At 32.9% G+C, this 27,053-nt stretch overlaps 1 protein-coding gene and 1 long non-coding RNA gene across 2 annotated transcripts in view; both read right to left on the reverse strand.

Moving 5' to 3' along the window:
- Positions 1-27,053, reverse strand: part of LOC127700228 (activating signal cointegrator 1 complex subunit 2-like) — a 47,346-nt gene that overhangs the window by 1,928 nt on the left and 18,365 nt on the right. The window contains exons 7-16 of the mRNA XM_052203651.1: positions 25,410-25,484; positions 24,723-24,830; positions 23,777-23,842; positions 23,024-23,098; positions 22,593-22,791; positions 20,943-21,050; positions 19,713-19,816; positions 17,455-17,568; positions 16,647-16,847; positions 14,150-14,225 (exon numbers count right to left, since the gene is read on the reverse strand). Of these exons, the coding sequence (XP_052059611.1) occupies positions 14,150-14,225; positions 16,647-16,847; positions 17,455-17,568; positions 19,713-19,816; positions 20,943-21,050; positions 22,593-22,791; positions 23,024-23,098; positions 23,777-23,842; positions 24,723-24,830; positions 25,410-25,484 (1,126 nt within the window). The remainder of the gene's footprint in view (positions 1-14,149; positions 14,226-16,646; positions 16,848-17,454; positions 17,569-19,712; positions 19,817-20,942; positions 21,051-22,592; positions 22,792-23,023; positions 23,099-23,776; positions 23,843-24,722; positions 24,831-25,409; positions 25,485-27,053) is intronic.
- On the reverse strand, positions 1,770-9,485 carry LOC127700245 (uncharacterized). The gene is made up of 3 exons (XR_007981506.1): positions 6,763-9,485; positions 4,544-5,588; positions 1,770-2,845 (listed from the first exon to the last, which is right to left on the reverse strand). It is a non-coding gene; the product is annotated as an uncharacterized LOC127700245 (long non-coding RNA).

The raw sequence follows: 27,053 nt of genomic DNA on the forward strand, positions 1-27,053 counted from the left end.
GAACTTGGCCCAGTAGTTACAGTGGAAAATATTTTGTAAAAAATTTACAAAAATTTACAAAATTTATGAAAAAATTGTAAATAAAATGCTTCGCTGGGCGCAGCTTTATACGACCGCAGAGGTCGAACCCTGAACAGTTGGGGCAAGTATGGACACAACATTCAAGCTTGATACAGCTCTGAATTTGGATTGTGATTAAATATTTGACACAGCATAGGTTTCTGACACAGAAAGAATGTGGTCTAAGAACTTCAATTTTTTTAATTTACCTATTATAGTCCAATGTCCAAAATCAAAATAAAGAACCCCATATATTCAATTTTTGTTGAAATCAAACAAAGTTTAATTTTGGACCCCAACTTGGACAAACTTGAAAACTGGTCCCATAATCAAAAATCTAAACACATGTTTAGATTCAGCATATCAAAGTACCCCAAGAAATTCAATTTTTGTTAAAATCAAACTAAGTTTAATTTTGGACCCTTTGGACCTTAATGTAGACCAATTTAAAAAACGGGACCCAAAATTAAAAATCTAAAAACACGGTTAGATTTGGCATATCAAAGAACCCCAATAATTCAATTTTTGATGAAATCAAACAAAGTTTAATTTTGGACCCTTTTCACCTCAATATGAACCAATTTGATAGCGGGCCCACAAAATAAAAAATCTATATACATGGTAAGATTCAGCATATCAAAGAACCCCATATATTCAATTTTTGTTGAAATCAAACAAAGTTTAATTTTGGACCCCAATTTGGACCAACTTGAAAACTGGGCCAAAAATCTAAAATCTAAATACATGTTTAGATTCAGCATATCAAAGAACCCCATATATTCAATTTTTGTTGAAATCAAACAAAGTTTAATTTTGGACCCCAATTTGAACCAACTTGAAAACTGGGCCAAAAATCTAAAATCTAAATACATGTTTAGATTCAGCATATCAAAGAACCCCATATATTCAATTTTTGTTGAAATTTAACAAAGTTTAATTTTGGACCCCAACTTGGACCAACTTGAAAACTGGTCCCATAATCAAAAATCTAAACACATGTTTAGATTCAGCATATCAAAGTACCCCAAGAATTCAATTTTTGTTAAAATCAAACTAAGTTTAATTTTGGACCCTTTGGACCTTAATGTAGACCAATTTAAAAAACGGGACCCAAAATTAAAAATCTAAATACACGGTTAGATTTGGCATATCAAAGAACCCCAATAATTAAATATTTAATGAAATCGAACAAAGTTTAATTTTGGACCCTTTTGACCTCAATATGAACCAATTTGATAGCGGGCCCACAAATAAAAAAATCTAAATACATGGTAAGATTCAGCATATCAAAGAACCCCATATATTCAATTTTTGTTGAAATCAAACAAAGTTTAATTTTGGACCCCAATTTGGACCAACTTGAAAACTGGGCCAAAAATCTAAAATCTAAATACATGTTTAGATTCAGCATATCAAAGAACCCCATATATTCAATTTTTGTTGAAATTTAACAAAGTTTAATTTTGGACCCCAACTTGGACCAACTTGAAAACTGGTCCCATAATCAAAAATCTAAACACATGTTTAGATTCAGCATATCAAAGTACCCCAAGAATTCAATTTTTGTTAAAATCAAACTAAGTTTAATTTTGGACCCTTTGGACCTTAATGTAGACCAATTTAAAAAACGGGACCCAAAATTAAAAATCTAAATACACGGTTAGATTTGGCATATCAAAGAACCCCAATAATTAAATATTTAATGAAATCGAACAAAGTTTAATTTTGGACCCTTTTGACCTCAATATGAACCAATTTGATAGCGGGCCCACAAATAAAAAAATCTAAATACATGGTAAGATTCAGCATATCAAAGAACCCCATATATTCAATTTTTGTTGAAATCAAACAAAGTTTAATTTTGGACCCCAATTTGGACCAACTTGAAAACTGGGCCAAAAATCTAAAATCTAAATACATGTTTAGATTCAGCATATCAAAGAACCCCATATATTCAATTTTTGTTGAAATCAAACAAAGTTTAATTTTGGACCCCAACTTGGACCAACTTGAAAACTGGTCCCATAATCAAAATCTAAACACATGTTTAGATTCAGCATATCAAAGTACCCCAAGAATTCAATTTTTGTTAAAATCAAACTAAGTTTAATTTTGGACCCTTTGGACCTTAATGTAGACCAATTTAAAAACGGGACCCAAAATTAAAAATCTAAATACACGGTTAGATTTGGCATATCAAAGAACCCCAATAATTCAATTTTTGATGAAATCAAACAAAGTTTAATTTTGGACCCTTTTGACCTCAATATGAACCAATTTGATAGCGGGTCCACAAATAAAAAAATCTAAATACATGGTAAGATTCAGCATATCAAAGAACCCCATATATTCAATTTTTGTTGAAATCAAACAAAGTTTAATTTTGGACCCCAATTTGGACCAACTTGAAAACTGGGCCACAAATCTAAAATCTAAATACATGTTTAGATTCAGCATATCAAAGAACCCCATATATTCAATTTTTGTTGAAATCAAACAAAGTTTAATTTTGGACCCCAACTTGGACCAACTTGAAAACTGGGCCCATAATCAAAAATCTAAACACATGTTTAGATTCAGCATATCAAAGAACCCCAAGAATTCAATTTTTGTTAAAATCAAACTAAGTTTAATTTTGGACCCTTTGGACCTTAATGTAGACCAATTTAAAAACGGGACCCAAAATTAAAAATCTAAATACACGGTTAGATTTGGCATATCAAAGAACCCCAATAATTCAATTTTTGATGAAATCAAACAAAGTTTAATTTTGGACCCTTTTCACCTCAATATGAACTAATTTGATAGCGGGTCCACAAAATAAAAAATCTATATACATGGTAAGATTCAGCATATCAAAGAACCCCATATATTCAATTTTTGTTGAAATCAAACAAAGTTTAATTTTGGACCCCAATTTGGACCAACTTGAAAACTGGGCCAAAAATCTAAAATCTAAATACATGTTTAGATTCAGCATATCAAAGAACCCCATATATTCAATTTTTGTTGAAATCAAACAAAGTTTAATTTTGGACCCCAATTTGGACCAACTTGAAAACTGGGCCAAAAATCTAAAATCTAAATACATGTTTAGATTCAGCATATCAAAGAACCCCATATATTCAATTTTTGTTGAAATTTAACAAAGTTTAATTTTGGACCCCAACTTGGACCAACTTGAAAACTGGTCCCATAATCAAAAATCTAAACACATGTTTAGATTCAGAATATCAAAGTACCCCAAGAATTCAATTTTTGTTAAAATCAAACTAAGTTTAATTTTGGACCCTTTGGACCTTAATGTAGACCAATTTAAAAAACGGGACCCAAAATTAAAAATCTAAATACACGGTTAGATTTGGCATATCAAAGAACCCCAATAATTAAATATTTAATGAAATCGAACAAAGTTTAATTTTGGACCCTTTTGACCTCAATATGAACCAATTTGATAGCGGGCCCACAAATAAAAAAATCTAAATACATGGTAAGATTCAGCATATCAAAGAACCCCATATATTCAATTTTTGTTGAAATCAAACAAAGTTTAATTTTGGACCCCAATTTGGACCAACTTGAAAACTGGGCCAAAAATCTAAAATCTAAATACATGTTTAGATTCAGCATATCAAAGAACCCCATATATTCAATTTTTGTTGAAATTTAACAAAGTTTAATTTTGGACCCCAACTTGGACCAACTTGAAAACTGGTCCCATAATCAAAAATCTAAACACATGTTTAGATTCAGCATATCAAAGTACCCCAAGAATTCAATTTTTGTTAAAATCAAACTAAGTTTAATTTTGGACCCTTTGGACCTTAATGTAGACCAATTTAAAAAACGGGACCCAAAATTAAAAATCTAAATACACGGTTAGATTTGGCATATCAAAGAACCCCAATAATTAAATATTTAATGAAATCGAACAAAGTTTAATTTTGGACCCTTTTGACCTCAATATGAACCAATTTGATAGCGGGCCCACAAATAAAAAAATCTAAATACATGGTAAGATTCAGCATATCAAAGAACCCCATATATTCAATTTTTGTTGAAATCAAACAAAGTTTAATTTTGGACCCCAATTTGGACCAACTTGAAAACTGGGCCAAAAATCTAAAATCTAAATACATGTTTAGATTCAGCATATCAAAGAACCCCATATATTCAATTTTTGTTGAAATCAAACAAAGTTTAATTTTGGACCCCAACTTGGACCAACTTGAAAACTGGTCCCATAATCAAAAATCTAAACACATGTTTAGATTCAGCATATCAAAGTACCCCAAGAATTCAATTTTTGTTAAAATCAAACTAAGTTTAATTTTGGACCCTTTGGACCTTAATGTAGACCAATTTAAAAAACGGGACCCAAAATTAAAAATCTAAATACACGGTTAGATTTGGCATATCAAAGAACCCCAATAATTAAATATTTAATGAAATCGAACAAAGTTTAATTTTGGACCCTTTTGACCTCAATATGAACCAATTTGATAGCGGGCCCACAAATAAAAAAATCTAAATACATGGTAAGATTCAGCATATCAAAGAACCCCATATATTCAATTTTTGTTGAAATCAAACAAAGTTTAATTTTGGACCCCAATTTGGACCAACTTGAAAACTGGGCCAAAAATCTAAAATCTAAATACATGTTTAGATTCAGCATATCAAAGAACCCCATATATTCAATTTTTGTTGAAATCAAACAAAGTTTAATTTTGGACCCCAACTTGGACCAACTTGAAAACTGGTCCCATAATCAAAATCTAAACACATGTTTAGATTCAGCATATCAAAGTACCCCAAGAATTCAATTTTTGTTAAAATCAAACTAAGTTTAATTTTGGACCCTTTGGACCTTAATGTAGACCAATTTAAAAACGGGACCCAAAATTAAAAATCTAAATACACGGTTAGATTTGGCATATCAAAGAACCCCAATAATTCAATTTTTGATGAAATCAAACAAAGTTTAATTTTGGACCCTTTTGACCTCAATATGAACCAATTTGATAGCGGGTCCACAAATAAAAAAATCTAAATACATGGTAAGATTCAGCATATCAAAGAACCCCATATATTCAATTTTTGTTGAAATCAAACAAAGTTTAATTTTGGACCCCAATTTGGACCAACTTGAAAACTGGGCCACAAATCTAAAATCTAAATACATGTTTAGATTCAGCATATCAAAGAACCCCATATATTCAATTTTTGTTGAAATCAAACAAAGTTTAATTTTGGACCCCAACTTGGACCAACTTGAAAACTGGGCCCATAATCAAAAATCTAAACACATGTTTAGATTCAGCATATCAAAGAACCCCAAGAATTCAATTTTTGTTAAAATCAAACTAAGTTTAATTTTGGACCCTTTGGACCTTAATGTAGACCAATTTAAAAACGGGACCCAAAATTAAAAATCTAAATACACGGTTAGATTTGGCATATCAAAGAACCCCAATAATTCAATTTTTGATGAAATCAAACAAAGTTTAATTTTGGACCCTTTTCACCTCAATATGAACTAATTTGATAGCGGGTCCACAAAATAAAAAATCTATATACATGGTAAGATTCAGCATATCAAAGAACCCCATATATTCAATTTTTGTTGAAATCAAACAAAGTTTAATTTTGGACCCCAATTTGGACCAACTTGAAAACTGGGCCAAAAATCTAAAATCTAAATACATGTTTAGATTCAGCATATCAAAGAACCCCATATATTCAATTTTTGTTGAAATCAAACAAAGTTTAATTTTGGACCCCAATTTGGACCAACTTGAAAACTGGGCCAAAAATCTAAAATCTAAATACATGTTTAGATTCAGCATATCAAAGAACCCCATATATTCAATTTTTGTTGAAATTTAACAAAGTTTAATTTTGGACCCCAACTTGGACCAACTTGAAAACTGGTCCCATAATCAAAAATCTAAACACATGTTTAGATTCAGCATATCAAAGTACCCCAAGAATTCAATTTTTGTTAAAATCAAACTAAGTTTAATTTTGGACCCTTTGGACCTTAATGTAGACCAATTTAAAAAACGGGACCCAAAATTAAAAATCTAAATACACGGTTAGATTTGGCATATCAAAGAACCCCAATAATTAAATATTTAATGAAATCGAACAAAGTTTAATTTTGGACCCTTTTGACCTCAATATGAACCAATTTGATAGCGGGCCCACAAATAAAAAAATCTAAATACATGGTAAGATTCAGCATATCAAAGAACCCCATATATTCAATTTTTGTTGAAATCAAACAAAGTTTAATTTTGGACCCCAATTTGGACCAACTTGAAAACTGGGCCAAAAATCTAAAATCTAAATACATGTTTAGATTCAGCATATCAAAGAACCCCATATATTCAATTTTTGTTGAAATTTAACAAAGTTTAATTTTGGACCCCAACTTGGACCAACTTGAAAACTGGTCCCATAATCAAAAATCTAAACACATGTTTAGATTCAGCATATCAAAGTACCCCAAGAATTCAATTTTTGTTAAAATCAAACTAAGTTTAATTTTGGACCCTTTGGACCTTAATGTAGACCAATTTAAAAAACGGGACCCAAAATTAAAAATCTAAATACACGGTTAGATTTGGCATATCAAAGAACCCCAATAATTAAATATTTAATGAAATCGAACAAAGTTTAATTTTGGACCCTTTTGACCTCAATATGAACCAATTTGATAGCGGGCCCACAAATAAAAAAATCTAAATACATGGTAAGATTCAGCATATCAAAGAACCCCATATATTCAATTTTTGTTGAAATCAAACAAAGTTTAATTTTGGACCCCAATTTGGAACAACTTGAAAACTGGGCCAAAAATCTAAAATCTAAATACATGTTTAGATTCAGCATATCAAAGAACCCCATATATTCAATTTTTGTTGAAATCAAACAAAGTTTAATTTTGGACCCCAACTTGGACCAACTTGAAAACTGGTCCCATAATCAAAATCTAAACACATGTTTAGATTCAGCATATCAAAGTACCCCAAGAATTCAATTTTTGTTAAAATCAAACTAAGTTTAATTTTGGACCCTTTGGACCTTAATGTAGACCAATTTAAAAACGGGACCCAAAATTAAAAATCTAAATACACGGTTAGATTTGGCATATCAAAGAACCCCAATAATTCAATTTTTGATGAAATCAAACAAAGTTTAATTTTGGACCCTTTTGACCTCAATATGAACCAATTTGATAGCGGGTCCACAAATAAAAAAATCTAAATACATGGTAAGATTCAGCATATCAAAGAACCCCATATATTCAATTTTTGTTGAAATCAAACAAAGTTTAATTTTGGACCCCAATTTGGACCAACTTGAAAACTGGGCCACAAATCTAAAATCTAAATACATGTTTAGATTCAGCATATCAAAGAACCCCATATATTCAATTTTTGTTGAAATCAAACAAAGTTTAATTTTGGACCCCAACTTGGACCAACTTGAAAACTGGGCCCATAATCAAAAATCTAAATACATGTTTAGATTCAGCATATCAAAGAACCCCAAGAATTCAATTTTTGTTAAAATCAAACTAAGTTTAATTTTGGACCCTTTGGACCTTAATGTAGACCAATTTAAAAACGGGACCCAAAATTAAAAATCTAAATACACGGTTAGATTTGGCATATCAAAGAACCCCAATAATTCAATTTTTGATGAAATCAAACAAAGTTTAATTTTGGACCCTTTTCACCTCAATATGAACTAATTTGATAGCGGGTCCACAAATAAAAAATCTAAATACATGGTAAGATTCAGCATATCAAAGAACCCCAAGAATTCAATTTTTGATGAAATCAAACAAAGTTTAATTTTGGACCCTTTTGACCTCAATGTGGACAAAGTTGATAACGGGGCCCAAAAATCAAAAATCTAAATACATGGTTAGATTCAGCATATCAAAGAACCCGATATATTCAATTTTTGTTGAAATCAAACAAAGTTTAATTTTGGACCCCGATTTGGACCAACTTGAAAACGGGGCCCATAATCAAAAATCTAAATACATGTTTAGATTCAGCATATCAAAGAACCCTAAAAATTCAATTTTTGTTAAAATCAAACAAAGTTTAATTTTGGACCCTTTTGACCTTAATGTAGACCAATTTGAAAACGGAACCAAAAATTAAGAATCTAAATACACGGTTAGATTCGGCATATCAAAGAACCCCAATAATTCAATTTTTGATGAAATCAAACAAAGTTAAATTTTGGACCCTTTGGACCTCAATGTGGACCAATTTAAAAACGGGGCCCAAAATCCAAAAACTTAATACTTGGTTAGATTCAGCATATTAAAGAACCCCAAGAATTCAAGAATAAAACCCCATTGAAATTGATCAAGAAATAAACAATTTATACGAAGTATCTTCTTTTGCACAATACTGTGCAATTGAATATTTCTTGCTATTGTGCAATACTGTACAATTGACAATTTCTTGCTATTGCGCAATATTGTGCTATTGGATATTTCTTGCTATTGCGCAATACTGTGCAATTGAAGATTTCTTGCTATTGCGCAATACTGTGCAATTGAAGATTTCTTGCAATTGTGCAATACTGTGCAATTGAAAATTTCTTGCTATTGCACAATACTTATTATATAATAATTTACACATCCTGTTTGGTGTGTATCTCCTACCATATCATTATTATTTGCTTTTAAATATTAATCAGAAATAACCAACTTAAAATGGAAAATTTTAAAAGAAAAAAAAAAGGAAAAAAAGAAAAAAAAAGAAAAGAAAAAAATCCCCCCCCCAAATTTTTTGAACCCCCTTATGATTCATCACCCCCAAACTCAATCCCAGCCTTCCCTTTGTGGTATGGTACCTTGCAGTACAATTTCAGAGAGATCCATACACTTGAACACAAGTTATTGTCTGGAAACTAGAAAAATGCTTATTTTTGGCCCCTTTTTGGCCCCCTATTCCTAAACGTTTCGGGCAATTACCCACAAACTCAAACCCAGCTTGCCCTTTGTGATATGGAACCTTGTAGTACAATTTCAGAAATATCCAAACACTTACACACAAGTTATTGTCATGAAACTAGAAAAATGCTTGTTTTTTGCCCCTTTTTTGGCCCCTAATTCCTAAAATTTTGAGGCAATTACCCCCAAAATCAATTACAGCCTTCCCTTTGTGATATGGAACCTTGTGGTACAATGTCAGAGAGATCCATACACTTACACACAAGTTATTGTCTGGAAGTTACAAAAATGCTTATTTTTGGCCCCTTTTTGGCCCCTAATTCCTTAACTGTTGGTACCATAACCCCCAAAATCAATCCCAACCTCCTTTCGTGGTATTGAACCTTATGGTAAAATTTCATGGAGATCCATTCACTTAAACTAAAGTAAGAGTGCGAAAACCAATCTTCAACGACGATGACGACGACGACGCCAACATCATACCAATATACGACCAAAAAATTTTCAATTTTTGCGGTCGTATAAAAATGGACTATAAAGGGCAATAACTCCTTAAGGGGTCAATTGACAATTTTGGTCATGTTGACTTATTTGTAGATCTTACTTTGCTGAACATTATTGCTGTTTACAGTTTATCTCTATCTATAATAATATTCAAGATAATAACCAATAAATTGCTTCGCCGAGCGCAGCTGGATACAACCGCAGAGGTCCAACCCTGAACAGTTGGGGCAAAAAAGGACACAATATTCGCGCTTGATACAGGTCTGAATTTGGATTGTAATTCAACAGTTGACACATAATAGGTTTCTGACACAGAATAACTGTAGTCAAAGAACTTAGAATTGGTTATATGATTTGAATTTATATTCAATTTTTTGCTTTTGTGCAATACACTGTCCCTTTATGAACTGACCTCCCTCCCCCCAAAAAATTTTTTTTTACCCCCCCTCCTTTTATCCTTTAAAAAAAAAAACACATTTGAAGAAATTTTCTTTTTGATTTCTGAAATCTTGAGGAGAAAAAATTGTCCCCACCACCAATTTTTTTTTACCCCCGCCAATTTTTTTTACCCCCCCTTTTTTCCAAAAAAAATTCTTTCACTCAAGACATGGTCATAATCTCAATTCAAATTTCCAATGGAGTTTGCAACCATAATAACCCATTTAAATACATCATAAAAGTCTTAAAATAGAAAATGACATACATAATCATAGCTAAAATTAATTTACCTTAATCAGCATTTTTAAAATTATTAAAATATTAACTTCTAAAAATGAATTGACAGCTAATCACCTCAAGACAATACAATATTTCTTAATACATAATTTAAAAGCAGTGTAAGGGAGGTAATTCAAAGTTGTGCTTGAATTACCTCCCTTACACTGTGATTTGTACTTCAGTAATTTTCCATTAACCAGGACACCCTTGTTTTTTCTCACTTTTTTGCCCCTAATTCCTAAATGGTTTGAGCCATAACCCCCCAAAGCCAATCCTAACCATCCCTTTGTGGTATGGAACCTTGTGGTATAATTTCAGAGAGATCCATACCGTTCCACAAGTTATTGACTGGAAACTAGAAAAATACTTATTTGAGCCCCTTTCTGGCCCCTAATTCCTAAACTGTTGGGACCATAACCCCCAAAATCAATCCCAACCTTCCTTTTGTGGTTATAAACTTTGTGTTTATATTTCATAGATTTCTATTTACTAATACTAAAGTTATTGTCCAGAAACCAAAAGTCATCGGACGACGACGACGTGATACCAATAAATGACCGCAAAATTTTTTGCAGTTGTATATAAAATGCTCCGCAGGGCGCAGCTTGATACGACCGCAGAGGTCGAACCCTGAACAGTTGGGGGAAGTATGGACACAACATTCAAGCTTGATACAGCTTTGGATTTGGATTGTGATTAAATATTTGACACAGCATAGGTTTCTAACACAGATTGAATGTGGTCTAAGAACTTAAAAATTTTAAATTGGACATTCACCTATTATGGTCCAATATCCAAAATCTAAATACATGGTTAGATTCAGCATATCAAAGAACCCCAAGAATTCAATTTTTGATGAAATCAAACAAAGTTTAATTTCGGACCCTTTTGACCTCAATGTGGACAAAGTTGATAACGGGGCCCAAAAATCAAAAATCTAAATACATGGTTAGATTCAGCATATCAAAGAACCCCATATATTCAATTTTTGTTGAAATCAAACAAAGTTTAATTTTGGACCCCGATTTGGACCAACTTGAAAACTGGGCCCATAATCAAAAATCTAAATACATGTTTAGATTCAGCATATCAAAGAACCCTAAGAATTCAATTTTTGTTAAAATCAAACTAAGTTTAATTTTGGACCCTTTGGACCTTAATGTAGACCAATTTGAAAACGGAACCAAAAATTAAGAATCTAAATACACGGTTAGATTCGGCATATCAAAGAACCCCAATAATTCAATTTTTGATGAAATCAAACAAAGTTTAATTTTGGACCCTTTTGACCTCAATGTGGACAAAGTTGATAACGGGGCCCAAAAATCAAAAATCTAAATACATGGTAAGATTCAGCATATCAAAGTACCCCATATATTCAATTTTTGTTGAAATCAAACAAAGTTTAATTTTGGACCCCGATTTGGACCAACTTGAAAACTGGGCCCATAATCAAAAATCTAAATACATGTTTAGATTCAGCATATCAAAGAACCCTAAGAATTCAATTTTTGTTAAAATCAAACTAAGTTTAATTTTGGACCCTTTGGACCTTAATGTAGACCAATTTGAAAACGGAACCAAAAATTAAGAATCTAAATACACGGTTAGATTCAGCATATCAAAGAACCCCAATAATTCAATTTTTGATGAAATCAAACAAAGTTTAATTTTGGACCCTTTGGACCTCAATGTGGACCAATTTAAAAACGGGGCCCAAAATCCAAAAACTAAATACACGGTTAGATTCAGCATATTAAAGAACCCCAAGAATTCAAGAATAAAACCCCATTGAAATTGGTCAAGAAATAAGCAATTTATACGAAGTATCTTCTTTTGCACAATACTGTGCAATTAAATATTTCTTGCTATTGCGCAATACTGTACAATTGACAATTTCTTGCTATTGCGCAATACTGTGCTATACCCATATTTCTTGCTATTGCGCAATACTGTGCAATTGAAGATTTCTTGCTATTGTGCAATACTGTGCAATTGAAGATTTCTTGTTATTGTGCAATACTGTGCAATTGAAAATTTCTTGCTATTGCACAATACTTATTATATAATAATTTACACTTCCTGTTTGGTGTGTATCTCCTACCATATCATTATTATTTGCTTTTAAATATTAATCAGAAATAACCAACTTAAAATGGAAAATTTTAAAAGAAAAAAAAAGGAAAAAAAGAAAAAAAAGGAAAAAAAAAAAAATCCCCCCCCAAATTTTTTGAACCCCCTTATGATTCATCACCCCCAAACTCAATCCCAGCCTTCCCTTTGTGGTATGGTACCTTGCAGTACAATTTCAGAGAGATCCATACACTTGAACACAAGTTATTGTCTGGAAACTAGAAAAATGTGTTTTTTGGCCCCTTTTTGGCCCCAAATTCCTAAACGTTTAGGGCAATTACCCCCAAACTCAAACCCAGCTTGCCCTTTGAGATATGGAACCTTGTAGTACAATTTCAGAAAGATTCATACACTTACACACAAGTTATTGTCCTGAAACTAGAAAAATGCTTGTTTTTTGCCCCTTTTTGGCCCCTAATTCCTAAAATATTGAGGCAATTACCCCCATCATCAATCCCAGCCTTCCCTTTGTGGTATGGTACCTTGCAGTATAATTTCAGAGAGATCCATACACTTGAACACAAGTTATTGTCTGGAAACTAGAAAAATGCTTATTTTTGGCCCCTTTTTGGCCCCCAATTCCTAAACGTTTCGGCAATTACCCCCAAACTCAATTCCAGCTTTCCCTTTGTGATATGGAACCTTGTAGTACAATTTCAGAAAGATCCATACACTTACACACAAGTTATTGTCACGAAACTAGAAAAATGCTTGTTTTTTGCCCCTTTTTTGGCCCCTAATTCCTAAAATTTTGAGGCAATTACCCCCAAAATCAATCCCAGCATTCCTTTTGTGATATGGAACCTTGTGGTACAATGTCAGAGAGATCCATACACTAACACACAAGTTATGTCTGGAAGTTACAAAAATGCTTATTTTTGGCCCCTTTTTGGCCCCTAATTCCTTTACTGTTGGTACCATAACCCCCAAAATCAATCCCAACCTTCCTTTTGTGGTATTGAACCTTGTGGTAAAATTTCATAGAGATCCATTCACTTAAACTAAAGTTAGAGTGCGAAAACCAATGTGTCTTCGGACGATGCCGGACAACGACGACGACGCCGACGCCAACGTCATACCAATATACGACCACAAAAATTTTTTTGCGGTCGTATAAAAACAGCAAAATTTCCTTAAAATTACCAATTCAGGGGCAGCAACCCAACAACGGGTTGTCAGATTCATCTGAAAATTTCAGGGCAGATAGATCTTGACCTGATAAACAATTTTACCCTTTGTCAGATTTGCTCTAAATGCTTTGGTTTCAGAGATATAAGCCAAAATCTACATTTTACCACTATGTTCTATTTTTAGCCATGGCGGCCATCTTGGTTGGTTCGCCGGGTCACCGGACACATTTTTTAAACTAGATACTTGAATGATGATTGTGTTTAAGTTTGGGTGCATTTGGCCCAGTAGCTTCAGAGGAGAAGATTTTTGTAAAAGTTTACGGACGACGGACGACGGACGCAAAGTGATGAGAAAAGCTCACTTGACCTTTCAGGTCAGGTGAGCTAAAAAGAGCAGAAAACTAAGATTTTCAAGGGTCACAACTTCTGCAAAAAATGCTCAACTGACACAAAACTTAAACTCAATCTGCAACTTCTTATATGACTATATAGTTATCACCAAATATCAAACCAATAGATTGAAGCATTACTGAAGGATGGACGGATCACAACCTGTTTGATAAATAATCTTTAAAAAAAAACAATTAGAAGAGACAATATATATTTGCTTTTTATTTACCTCTGAATCCGACTCAGAATTACTGTTGCCATCATCTTCCCTTTTGCCTCCAAGTATTCTAGGTATTGTAAAAGGTCTGAAATAGTAACATCAATCAAACTTATCAATTACAAAATGTATAAAACAACTGACAAGAATATAAGGTTTTCAAAATCAAGTTTTAAAAAAGCAAGATTCAAAATTATATAACTAAAAATTAAGTGACCCTGCTGATAACTTACATTTGAGGTTTTCTGGTTGTAAAAAAAAAGAAACAGAAAGTAACAACTAGTAAAAGAGTCAATGTACCCATGCATGTACATCAAAGCATAAAATATTATACACTTATTCACTGGCTATGAGGACATTATCAAGTTTATTTTCCCCGAGATACATGTAACTTTTTCCTGACATGAAGCATGGGAAAATAGTTGGTGTCGAGTGGGGCAATAAACTTGCTATTTTCTGAATAGCCAGTAAATAAAAGTTTAATAATACAGAACCATACCTGCCAACCCTCCCGTTTTGAGCGGGAGACTCCCGCTCAAATGGCGAAATTCAGGAAATCTCCCGCTTGCCGGTACCCTCCCGCACGGGAGTATAGAATCTCCCGCTTTTGGATAGTTTAACCTTGAATGACAAGTCAACATTAATTACATTTTTGTGTCACTGATGAGGGTTGTTTTTACCTGTAAATCACAGACCATGTGAAATTAAATGGCTTCACTTGACAGCTTGGGTGTCAAAATTGTACTAATTAACGATCATTAACAACTTTTGCTTCAAGCTTTGTGTAATTAAAAACACTTCAAAGAAATTTCGGGTTACTTCCCCTGTTTAATCCTGTTTTAAGTTACCCTTCTTAAAATAATGTGAATTGATAAAACAATATAAACTAAATACAAATTAAACCAAGAATCATAAAAGGATGGCAATTAAAAGATTTTGTATGCCTTAAGACAAAAAAAATAATTATATTTTAAAAATCACTTAAAAGATCTATACTTCTATTCAATGTTTATATTGAAATTTATAAGATATGTATTGAACCAAATTTAGTGAAATATATGTGTGCACACACATAATGCACCATCTATGACTTCATGATTGCTCTCTTATAACAGAGGTATCTGGGGTGAAAAGTTGTCCTGATGGGATACAAATGTCAAAGATGATGAAATAGGAAAGAAACAAACAACACACCTTCTGTAGGATATAACCATATTTAAAGAAACAAAGTATATCTATTAACTCTTATATAGATGATGTTCTCTCACTATATAATACAAAATTTGGTGACTATGTTGAACGAATCTATCCCATCGAACTAGAGATAAAGGATACGACAGATACAGTTAAGTCTGCCTCATATCTTGACTTATATCTAGAAATTGACAATGAGGGTTGGTTGAAAACAAAACTTTACGACAAAAGAGATGATTTCAGCTTCCCAATTGTGAACTTTCCATTTCTATGTAGCAACATTCCAGCAGCGCCTGCATACGGAGTATATATCTCCCAATTGATACGATATTCCCGGGCTTGTATTTCCTATCATGATTTCCTTGATAGAGGATTGCTGCTCACAAGGAAGCTATTAAACCAAGAGTTCCAAATGGTGAAGTTGAAATCATCCCTTCATAAATTTTACGGACGCCATCACGAGTTGGTTGACCGTTATGGAATAACCGTTTCACAGATGATATCGGATATGTTCCTTATGTCGTAACTACAATATCCTTCACTTTTCACGAATGTGACCTACCGAATTAGACTATTTACCGGATTTGTAATAACATAAGCAACACGACGGGTGCCACATGTGGAGCAGGATCTGCTTACCCTTCCGGAGCACCTGAGATCACCCCCAGTTTTTGGTGGGGTTAGTGTTGCTTAGTCTTTAGTTTTCTATGTTGTGTCATCTGTACTGTTGTTTGTCTGTTTGTCTTTTTATTTTTGGCCATGGCGTTGTCAGTTTGTTTTCGATCTATGAGTTTGAATGTCCCTCTGGTATCTTTCGTCCCTCTTTTATATGTGTTTCGTAGATGAATAAATAAACAAGTCATATATTTCACTTGAAAATGTCGATCGCGCAAAATCTCCCCCTCAGCTGTCATAGCTGAGAGGGAGATCTCCCTCTTTGAAGGTTTCAGAGGTTGGCAGGTATGTACAGAATGTACTGGAATATGTTTACTTCCAGTAAATAGTTCATACACAGTGTCAGAATAGTTTTTTTATAGAAAATTTTACTGGCTATGAGGAAAAAATACTGGAAAATGTTTGCTTCCAGTAAATTGTTCATATACAGTTTTTGAAATTATTAACGGGTAAAGTCTTTTTACATAAAATATTTTGCGTCCAGTAAATAGTTTTAGAAACTATCAACCAGTATAAAGTCTTTTTCAGACAATTTTGTAAAAATAGTAAATTTATTCGTCTATAAATTTTATAAAGAAAATACACACTGAGGTATAATAACTAACTCTGTCATCCCACAAAAAGATATACATAAACCAACCTTCTAGCGGTGAGTTCATCGGCAGAGTCAGCATCAAATGCTCCAACATTATTAGTATCATATGTATCATCGTACTCATCATCATACATCTCATTCTCATCCCTGTTTACTTCCTCTAACTGGTACCCATACATCTCATTCAGTTGCTGCTTCATGTTTTCTGATGGTTTAATATCCAGGTCTACCTTGTCTGATTTGCTACTGTAAATTTGTATAAAATATGGTTGTTCTGCAATATGTTTGCTTCAGCATCAAATCTTTTTTCTGTTCTTATTAAATTGTCATTTCAAACACTAATCTTGTAAAAATGTTTATTCAAAGTAAAAATAAAACAAACATCTATAAATGGATGTAGTCAATTTTCAAAATGTTTATTCCCTACTTTATCCTGTATGGTTTCATTTACTGCAATAGCAATTTTGATTTCAAGAGCCAGCAGAACTGCTCACTTGCAAAAACTAAGGTTGTCAAAATAAACTGAAAACTGCTAGTATTACAGATTAAAAGATGCTTCAGAATGAACAGAAACATCTTCTCTGAATTACCATCTTAAAGGTAACTTTAAGGAAGTTCACTTGTCTTGTTTTTGACTTTTTGTCAGATATTCAGAATCCTCTGGTTTTATCAATGTGGTGCTATAAAACATTTTGCCTCTTAACCCCTTCTTTCTCTATATAATTTTATAAAACATAGTTTAAAAGCCATTTTTTGAAAATTTTATGAAATCCTTGTTTTTTTTATAGTTCTTGAAAGAAAAAAAGGTGCCAATGTTGAAAGACATCCTGGATAGTTCTTGTAGACAACTAACCTTTTTCCTTTATGTATTTTACTTGTATCAATATCATCTTTTCTGAATACATCAAATTCATCATCATCAAAAACATTGTGTCTCTTGGTCAGAACAGTCTCTTCTGGCTTGGTCCTGTAAAATATCAAACATTGGGACTCTTGGTAAGAACAGTCTCTTCTGGCTTGGTCCTGTAAAATATAAAACTTTGGGTCTCTTGGTCAGAACAGTCTCTTCTGGTTTGATCCTGTAAAATATAAAACATCTGGGCTTATGGTCAGAACAGTCTCTTCTGGTTTGGTCCTGTAAAATATAAAACATCTGGGCTCATGGTCAGAACAGTCTCTTCTGGTTTGGTCCTGTAAAATATAAAACATCTGGGCTCATGGTCAGAACAGTCTCTTCTGGTTTGATCCTGTAAAATATAAAACATCTGGGCTCATGGTCAGAACAGTCTCTTCTGGTTTGGTCCTGTAAAATATAAAACATCTGGGCTCATGGTCAGAACAGTCTCTTCTGGTTTGATCCTGTAAAATATAAAACATCTGGGCTTATGGTCAGAACAGTCTCTTCTGGTTTGGTCCTGTAAAATATAAAACATCTGGGCTCATGGTCAGAACAGTCTCTTCTGGTTTGATCCTGTAAAATATAAAACATTGGGTCTCTTGGTCAGAACAGTCTCTTCTGGTTTGATCCTGTAAAATTTAAAACACATGGGTTCATGGTCAGAACAGTCTCTTCTGGTTTGATCCTGTAAAATATAAAACATCTGGGCTCATGGTCAGAACAGTCTCTTTTGGTTAGATCCTGTAAAATATTAAACATCTGGGCTCATGGTCAGAACAGTCTCTTCTGGTTTGGTCCTGTAAAATATATACCATTGGGTCTCTTGGTCAGAACAGTCTCTTCTGGCCTGGTCCTGTAATATATAAAACACTGTGTCTCTTGGTCCGAGCAGTCTTTTTTGGCTTGGCCTATAATATATAAAACATTGTGTCTCTTGGTCTGAACAGTCTCTTTTGGCTTGGCCTGTAAAACATAAAACATGGGACCTTTTGGTGTGAACAGCCTCTTCTGATTTGATCCTGTAAAATATAAAACATCTGGGCTCATGGTTGGAACAGTCTCTTCTGCCTTGGTCCAAAATTATAAAACGTTGGGTTTAAAATAAAGGTGACAGTGTACCACATTTTATTTTTTAATTCCAACAGATTTATTCAACTTATAATTAGCAGCTGTCAATCTAAAATAAAATGCTTCGCTGGGTCGCAGCTTGATACGACCGCAGAGGTACCCTGAACATTTGGGGCAAGTATGGACACAACATTTAAGCTTGATACAGCACTGAATTTGGATTGTAATTAAATATTTGACACAGCATAGGTTTCTGACACAGAATGAAAGTGGTCAAAGAACTTAAAAAAATTTTAATTTACCTATTCAAACCATATCATTATTATATATAAATCAGAAATAACCAATTTAAAATGGAAAATTTTAAAAGAAAAAAAAGGAAAAAAAAATCCCCCCCCCCCAAATTTTTTGAACCCCCTTATGATTCATCACCCCCCAAACTCAATCCCAGCCTTCCCTTTGTGGTATGGTACCTTGCAGTACAATTTCAGAGAGATCCATACACTTGAACACAAGTAATTGTCTGGAAACTAGAAAAATGCTTGTTTTTTGGCCCCTTTTTGGCCCCAAATTCCTAAACATTTTGGGCAATTACCCCCAAACTCAAACCCAGCTTTCCCTTTGTGATATGGAACCTTGCAGTACAATTTCATAAAGATCCATACACTTACACACAAGTTATTGTCCTGAAACTAGAAAAATGCTTGTATTTTTGCCCTTTTATGGCCCCTAATTCCTAAATTTTTGAGGGAATTACCCCCAAAATCAATCCCAGCATTCCCTTTGTGATATGGAACCTTGTGGTACAATGTCAGAGAGATCCATACACTTACACACAAGTTATGTCTGGAAGTTACAAAAATGCTTATTTTTGGCCCCTTTTTGGCCCCTAATTCCTTAACTGTTGGTACCATAACTCCCAAAATCAATCCCCACCTTCCTTTTGTGGTATTGAACCTTATGGTAAAATTTCATTGAGATCCATTCACTTAAACTAAAGTTAGAGTGCGAAAACTAATGTGTCTTCGGACGATGACGACGCCGGACAACGACGACGACGACGCCAACGTCATACCAATATACGACCACAATAATTTTTTTGCGGCCGTATAAAAAGATACAGTGACTGGTTTTAATGGACCTACCTGGGAAGATTTCTATCAATATCTTGTAAAGATGGTGGTAATCTTTCTTCCAACACAGCATTAATTACTTTCTCCATGCTGTATCCCATCTCCTCAAAACACAACTAAAATTTGATAAATTTCAAGTTTACTTCAACATTTTTCACTCAATCTTTTGTTATAAAAAAACAGTAGTAACACAGTTTATTTATCTATTATAGTTTGAACATAATAGCCAAAAACGAAAAAAATGGAAAAAAAATCATCATTCAAGAGCAATAATTACTAAAAGTAGTCAACTGACGATTTACACAATTGGCTTCTATTTAGATCTTGACTTACTGATCAGATTTGCTAGTTAAATTTTTCTATCAATATATTTCAGTTTTCAAGATAATAGATAATAGTTGGGATCCTGCTAACATGTTTAACCCCGCCACATTCTGTATGTATGTGCCCGTCCCAAGTCAGGAGCCTGTAATTCAGTGGTTGTCGTTTGTTTATGTGTTACATATTTGTTTTTCGTTCATTTTTTGTACATAAATAAGGCCGTTAGTTTTCTCGTTTGAATTGTTTTACATTGTCATTTCGGGGCCTTTTATAGCTGACTGTGCGGTATGGGCTTTGCTCATTGTTGAAGGCCGTATGGTGACCTATAGTTGTTAATTTCTGTGTCATTTGGTCTCTTGTGGAGAGTTGTCTCATTGGCAATCATACCACATCTTCTTTTTTATAAATACACAAAATAACAGTCAAAATTGTCATTTAAGGACAATTACTCTAATAAGGAACCAACTGACAATTTCTGCCATATTGACTTATTTATAGATCTTGTCTAGTTGATCATTTTTGCTACATAAAGTTTATGTCTGTCTTTTATCATTTTCAAGATAATAGGCAAAAATGAAAAAAATTGGTAAAATTCTTCATTTTAGTGCAGCAAAATATAGTTTTGAGTTTTTACCATTTTCAAAGTTTTCATAGGCTTTGAACAAAACCATTTAAAGTTTAAATAGACTAAGTGTGTCTTATTAATGGCTTATTTTCAGAAAATTTTGATAATTAATTGTGTATGAATCAAAATGTAGTGTACAAGAAATAATCACAAAAACAACATTCATGACATTCAGCAATAAATCAAAATGTACAATTTTACATATGAATCATGTTACAAAATTAGCTTTTGAAATAAAAATATGACCTACAAAAGCAAGTCAAACTAACATCTACAGGTATACATTTGTGCTATACCTCTATAAAACCCTCTCCAAGATCTGGTAACAAATCTTTAACTGAAGAAACTAAAGATTCCAGTTCTACTCCCGTCTTCCTTGGCTCACTACAGGCTCCTTCATATTCCTACAACAGGTAAAAATATATAAAAATCAGTCTATGAGGATAGAAATTATAAAGAAATTGGGAGAATTTTTTTTTTTTTTTTCAATCAAGTTGATTTCCTAATTTTAGCGATAAAGCCCTTTGGGTTCATATATAAAAATAAGATTTGGTATGATTGCCAATGAGACAACTATCCACCAGATTTCAAATGAAATAATACACTTCAAAATGATGACCATGTAAAGATAGTAAGAATAAATACATCAATGAGATGATGTGACTACTATAAGTTATATGGTTCGCTACTGACCCCGTACGGATCCATAGAGGGTTAGTAAAATCCATAGGGGGTGAGGCCGGAGGCCGAATCTCCTATGGATTTTATTCACCCTCTATGGTCCGTAGGGGGTCAGTAGTTAACCGTATAACGAATTTATCGCACGCGATACTTTTTCTGCAGCGTTTTGTAGAAAAATAAACAATGAAATACAAAAACATCAATAGATGACGTCACCATTGACAGTAGACGTGACGTCATGAACCCACTATGGAATTTACTAACCCCCTACGGATCCATAGGGGGTCACCACGTGACGGCGTTAAACCAATCACAACGTGATTATTTACCCGCGGTGTGATAATGTGTAATAGGATCATTTTGTTATATTATTTATTCTGTACTTAGTAGTAAATACAGATAAATTGTATGTGTAATATGGTCAACTTCAGTCGTGCTGTATCAGCCATCTGTGATGATATCTTTATCAGTCACGGTTGCAAAGGCTTCATTACACCTTTAATATGTATGACGTCACATCATCAATATCAGTCACTGTTGCAAAGGCTTTATCAAACCCCTTATATGTATTACCTCATGTCATGTAAAAAACATCTACTTGAGGTATATAAAGTGTATATGATATGGCTTTTTCAATATCATACACTGTATCAACCCTAAATCAATATAATCCCTCGAGCAGAGCTCTTGGGATTATATTGATGTCTTGGGTTGATACAGATGTGATATTGAAAAAGACAATTGATATTCTCTATAAATTTGCATGCAAGATTCTTATTTTCTATTTGTTATTTTTTTACTGTGTAAGGGATTCTATTATTGGATTTAAAGCAGTTATATATCAGATGAAAAAAATTCTCTGAAACCAAAGACTAATAAAATCTGCACTTATCCCACAGCATTTAGAATTGATTGATTGTTGTTTAACGCCACTTTCAGCACTATTGTGCTATTTTGTGGCAGTCAGTTTTTATTGACGGAGGACTGGAGTGCCCTTCGGTAAGAAAATTGTCAATCCTAGTCAATTAAGATTGGAGTGGAGCCCACTTGCAGGATTCAAACTCACAACCTCAGTGTTGACAGGCTAGTCATACAGTAGTTAGACTACTTAGTCCACTCGGCCACTGAGGCCCCCAGCATCTAGGAAGAAGAGCAGATTCAAAGTAAGGTAGCATACCGGTAACATGTCTTCTTTCAATCTGATACCTTATGTTCCAGCAGAATTAAGATATTAGCTCAGCATTTGTTCTTAACTAATTCCTTACACTATAAGATGCAGCATAATCATCTTGTGTGCTCTGGTTCCCTGCAGGTGCCCCTCCTGCTGCTACCAAAGGTTCTGGGGATCCATCTGGACTGGTTCTTCCTCCTCTATTCATTCCTCCTGTTGGTTTTCTTCTCTTACCATAGGTGGCAAAAGCTGAGTGAACAGCTTCTTGAATATACTGGATCCTTGTCTCATCACTATTGTATCAGTTAAGGAACAACATATTTGTAACCATTGTGAAATAATATTCAATAACATACATTTTCTTTTATTTCTTAATTTTTTGTCGTTAATAAATTGACACATTTTAAATGAAATAGTTCAATCAAATCCTGCAAACATTTTAATATTCAAAATCATTAAACATAACATTTTCATTAACAACTTGACTTTGTTCTTTGGCAATTTATAATATATCATATAGGATACACATCACAAGTAGACTGTGTTATGATATCTAAATACACTTGTACTTGGTAACACCCATCAAAATCAGCAAGAAATCTGAAATTTAACAAAAGATTCATAAAAAAATACAACCTTTCAGGAACATCAGAAAGTTGAAGCATTCTTTTCTTTTTAAGCTTTAATTGTTGTACCTCTTTGTTATGTAAGTTGCAGGGACATTCCTTTATAATCCTACACTTTGGTAATCTTTACTGAATGCAAAAATATTTATTCTATAAAGTATCTTGATCAAATAAATCAAAAGCTGAATGATGTACTGTATTTGAGCATGTATCAACTTTACTATGACTTTTTTTTAGGGTTCAAGACAACAGAGAGAATATACGTATTGATTAAGATTGACATCTGCAAACAATATAAATAGGCGGAGTTAAACCTGTATACATTTTACTTCATTTTGATTGGATGTTATTCTGGAGGTTAGGAATCTAAACATAAATTAGCTCTAAAATTACTGGAACCATGTGTCTGTACAATGTCACTGATTATGATAGTCAACCTTGAATTTTATCTCATCAAGGTTTTCTTGTTTTCAAAGAACACTGCATTGCAATGAGTAATTTGTTAGGAGATAATCTATTCCAAGTTCTCTCAATTCAGAGAGGTCTTATCTACAGTCATTATAAAAAACCATACTATAAATGGTGTTAACATGTACTTAAGATTACAAAGGAGCAATTTTTATGATAAAGTTTGAAACGATGTGATACAAACCTTCTGTCTCCCAGTAAGGCAGAAAAAGTTTCTATAAATCCTTCTATACAGTCAGTATTCTTTGCACTATATAAATATTAAGAATATACATAGTTTTACATACACATGATACATGAGATAATTCTGTTACTCAAAAAATTGTTATAGATTCATTTCATCTTTAACTGTAGTTTTAACTGGTGTCTTTACAACAGATAGAGAAATAAGAAATGGATAAATCAAATAATCATGAATGAATTTTTATTAATAGTCTTAACAGGAAATAGCTTTGATTTCTGAAAAGTAAGAAATTTATAGAGAAGTTTTAACAAGAATTTTCTTTTATATTTCATTTATTGATTGATTTTTGCTTACTTAACATCCAGTGGCATTTTATGTTACATGTATATTTCAGGGGATTACACCTTGGGATTTTTTTTTCAGATTAAATATAGCATTTTAGGTGATATTGGGGCCTCGGTGGCCGAGTGGTCTAGGTAGTCGAACTACTGTATCACTAGCCAGTCAACACTGAGGTTGTAAGTTCGAATCTTGCATGGGGCAGGTGCACTTGACTCCAATCTTAATGGACTAGGATTGTCAGTTTTCCTACCGAAGGCCGGTGGTTCTCAAAGGGCACTCCGGCTTCCTCCACCAATAAAAACTGACCGCCACGAAATAGCATAGTCATGTTGAAAATGGCATTAAAACACCAATGATGTTCATAAAATCATCAAGAATTGTACCATCTATCTTATACAATAAAAAGCATAGCAATGTTTGTTTCAATTTTCTTTGAAAAATGTATTTTTCTATTATATATTCTTATATATGCAGAAAGTATTATCAAAGATACCAGGCTTAGATACAGAAAAATTGGTTGTCTTGTGCTGTGATCTTTGGTCAGGTTGTTGTCTCTTTGATACATTTCTCGTTTTCATTCTCTATTCTATTAACAATAACATACCTTTGATCCAAAACAGGCTGTATGAAACAATGAGTGACAATAGAATTCACAACCTTCATAAAGGAAACAGAGGCTTGCTTTAATTTTCTCTTCAGTAACTTCTGATGGCTGTGAAAATAATATATATGGCATTAAAAGAGGGGGAGAAATATACTAAGATCCTATGTGAAATAAAAGCCTTTATTGATTCACTTAAATAGCAAACACCAGCTTAAAATCAAACATATAAATTTCAGTTGTAAAGGTATTAGGTGTAAATTTCTTCTTAAATTGGCAACAAAGGGTCTCATACTACCTTGTAATGTTTATTTAATTTGCTATTAGTTGAGAGAACGTAAGTCTAAAATCTATTTTTAATGTAGTCAGGTAATTATTCAAACATAATGCATCTGTCCAAGCAGACAAATAATGTAAACCTACTAATTTTCACAGACACTTTTTTTCATGTTTAGACTTTTCTAGTCAACTAAATGACGATAAATTTTCATGATTTATCAGTTATGGTGTTAATAGAGAAGAAACATGTTTTGAGATATTAGCAGCAATTTCTATTCTCAATATTTTCAACTCATGAAAGCTTCCAAGATAATTCGTTCACATAAATTAGTTGGTTTACAGTTTCCATTCTTTGGTTGAATCTGGATGTATTGGTAATAAAGAAAAATATTTCCTTTGTCTAAAACTTACTCCTTGTTTTCAAACATTCTCATCTTCAGTGCTTGAGAGATTTCAGGAAAAACAGCATCATAGAACTCTGCTAACCTATATAAAGAAGTATAAAAAACTTATGTAATATGATAACATTATCAATATCTAATCTCAAGCAACAATAGATCTGTTTTGTTCTCATTTCAATAAATAGCAAGGAAAGGCATTTACAATATTGAAAGATATCAAAAATATGAAATAAAATTGTCATTGAAATTCGGTTAAAAAAATTAAATAAGACAGAACTAGAAATGCCTGTGGAGAAGAACAAATACTTTTGTTTCAAATTTTTGTCAGCCATAATTATCTGTTTTATTGAATATATTTTTAAGACATGTTAATGAAGATTTCTAAATTAAGCACAAAAAAAATACTCAGCATCCCAAAACATGTTAAAAGGAAAAAAATATAATAAAGGATATCTGATGAAGCAAGTAGAAGTTGCATCCACAAAGTGCATACTGAATAGTATATATATTTTTTATGTTCAAAAGAGCATTACTCTGGGATTTGTCAACAGACCAGGATGCTCTTTTAATATGTTCATCTTCATATTGAGATTTTATATTGTACAAAGTTTCATGAAAATATACTGAAGCACAAAAGAGGAGTCACAACCTCACAGTGCACACTAAATAGTATAAAAATTGTCAAAGTTCAAAAGGCCATTAGTCCCATTACTCTGGGATAAGTTAATGGATCAGGATGTTCTTATTATATTCACATCTTCATATTAGGATCTTTCAAGGTACAAAGTTTCATGAATATATAATGCAGCATGTAAGAGGAGTTAGTTGCCTACTGAAAAGTTAAATTGTCTAAGGTTGGGGAGATTAAATCCATTAATATTCAATGGAAAGAAAAATGTTTTGTGTTGTTAAGTTTACATATCCTAATCTGTAATTGCACATAGTTTTTTTAATTGGAAAAATAACTCAAAAGTCAGTTGATACCCCCTCTCAAATCTGAAATGTGCTAACATGTTACAACTCGTCACTGTCAAAAAAAAAAAAAAAGAAAAAAGCAAACTAAACAAATGTGAAGTCATGTTTATTAGTAGTTTCTAAGAAAAGTGTGATGAAAATATTTGTTGGACTAACAGATTGAATGATGGACAAGGTGATTGCTATATTGTCCCCACTTTTAAAGTGGGTATAATTACTACTCTTAAGTACAACCAAGGCTTCCAAAACGGTCATATATGCTGAACATTTGTATAATGTCCGGTAAAAGTCCGGCTGGGAAAAGCATGAAACGGTCATCTTCTTTTTAGTTTTCAAGGCTTTCTTAAGAGACGGTCAATTTAACATAATTCACGATCTTTTTGACCCAACATTTTGCCTTTAACAGCCACACATTTCCGGTCATAAAAGTGACATGATCATTAAGTACTATCAAAACAACCCCTACTTTAATACCTTCTCATTTTAATCAAGGCTAATTAGTTGTCGGACAGCTGAAATTTACCTGTTCAGGTGACAGGTAAACTATTTTGAACCGGACATTGATCGGTCTATTCAAAGTTATTTTCTTACATTTCAGCAGGTTTGCATCTAATTAATTTAGTCAAAAAGATTTAAATTATCAGAAATACGTTTACAAATATGATTTGATGAAAAAATT

The sequence above is a fragment of the Mytilus californianus genome, unplaced genomic scaffold (genome assembly GCF_021869535.1).
Source record: "Mytilus californianus isolate M0D057914Y unplaced genomic scaffold, xbMytCali1.0.p SCAF_5, whole genome shotgun sequence".
Taxonomy (NCBI): domain Eukaryota; kingdom Metazoa; phylum Mollusca; class Bivalvia; order Mytilida; family Mytilidae; genus Mytilus; species Mytilus californianus.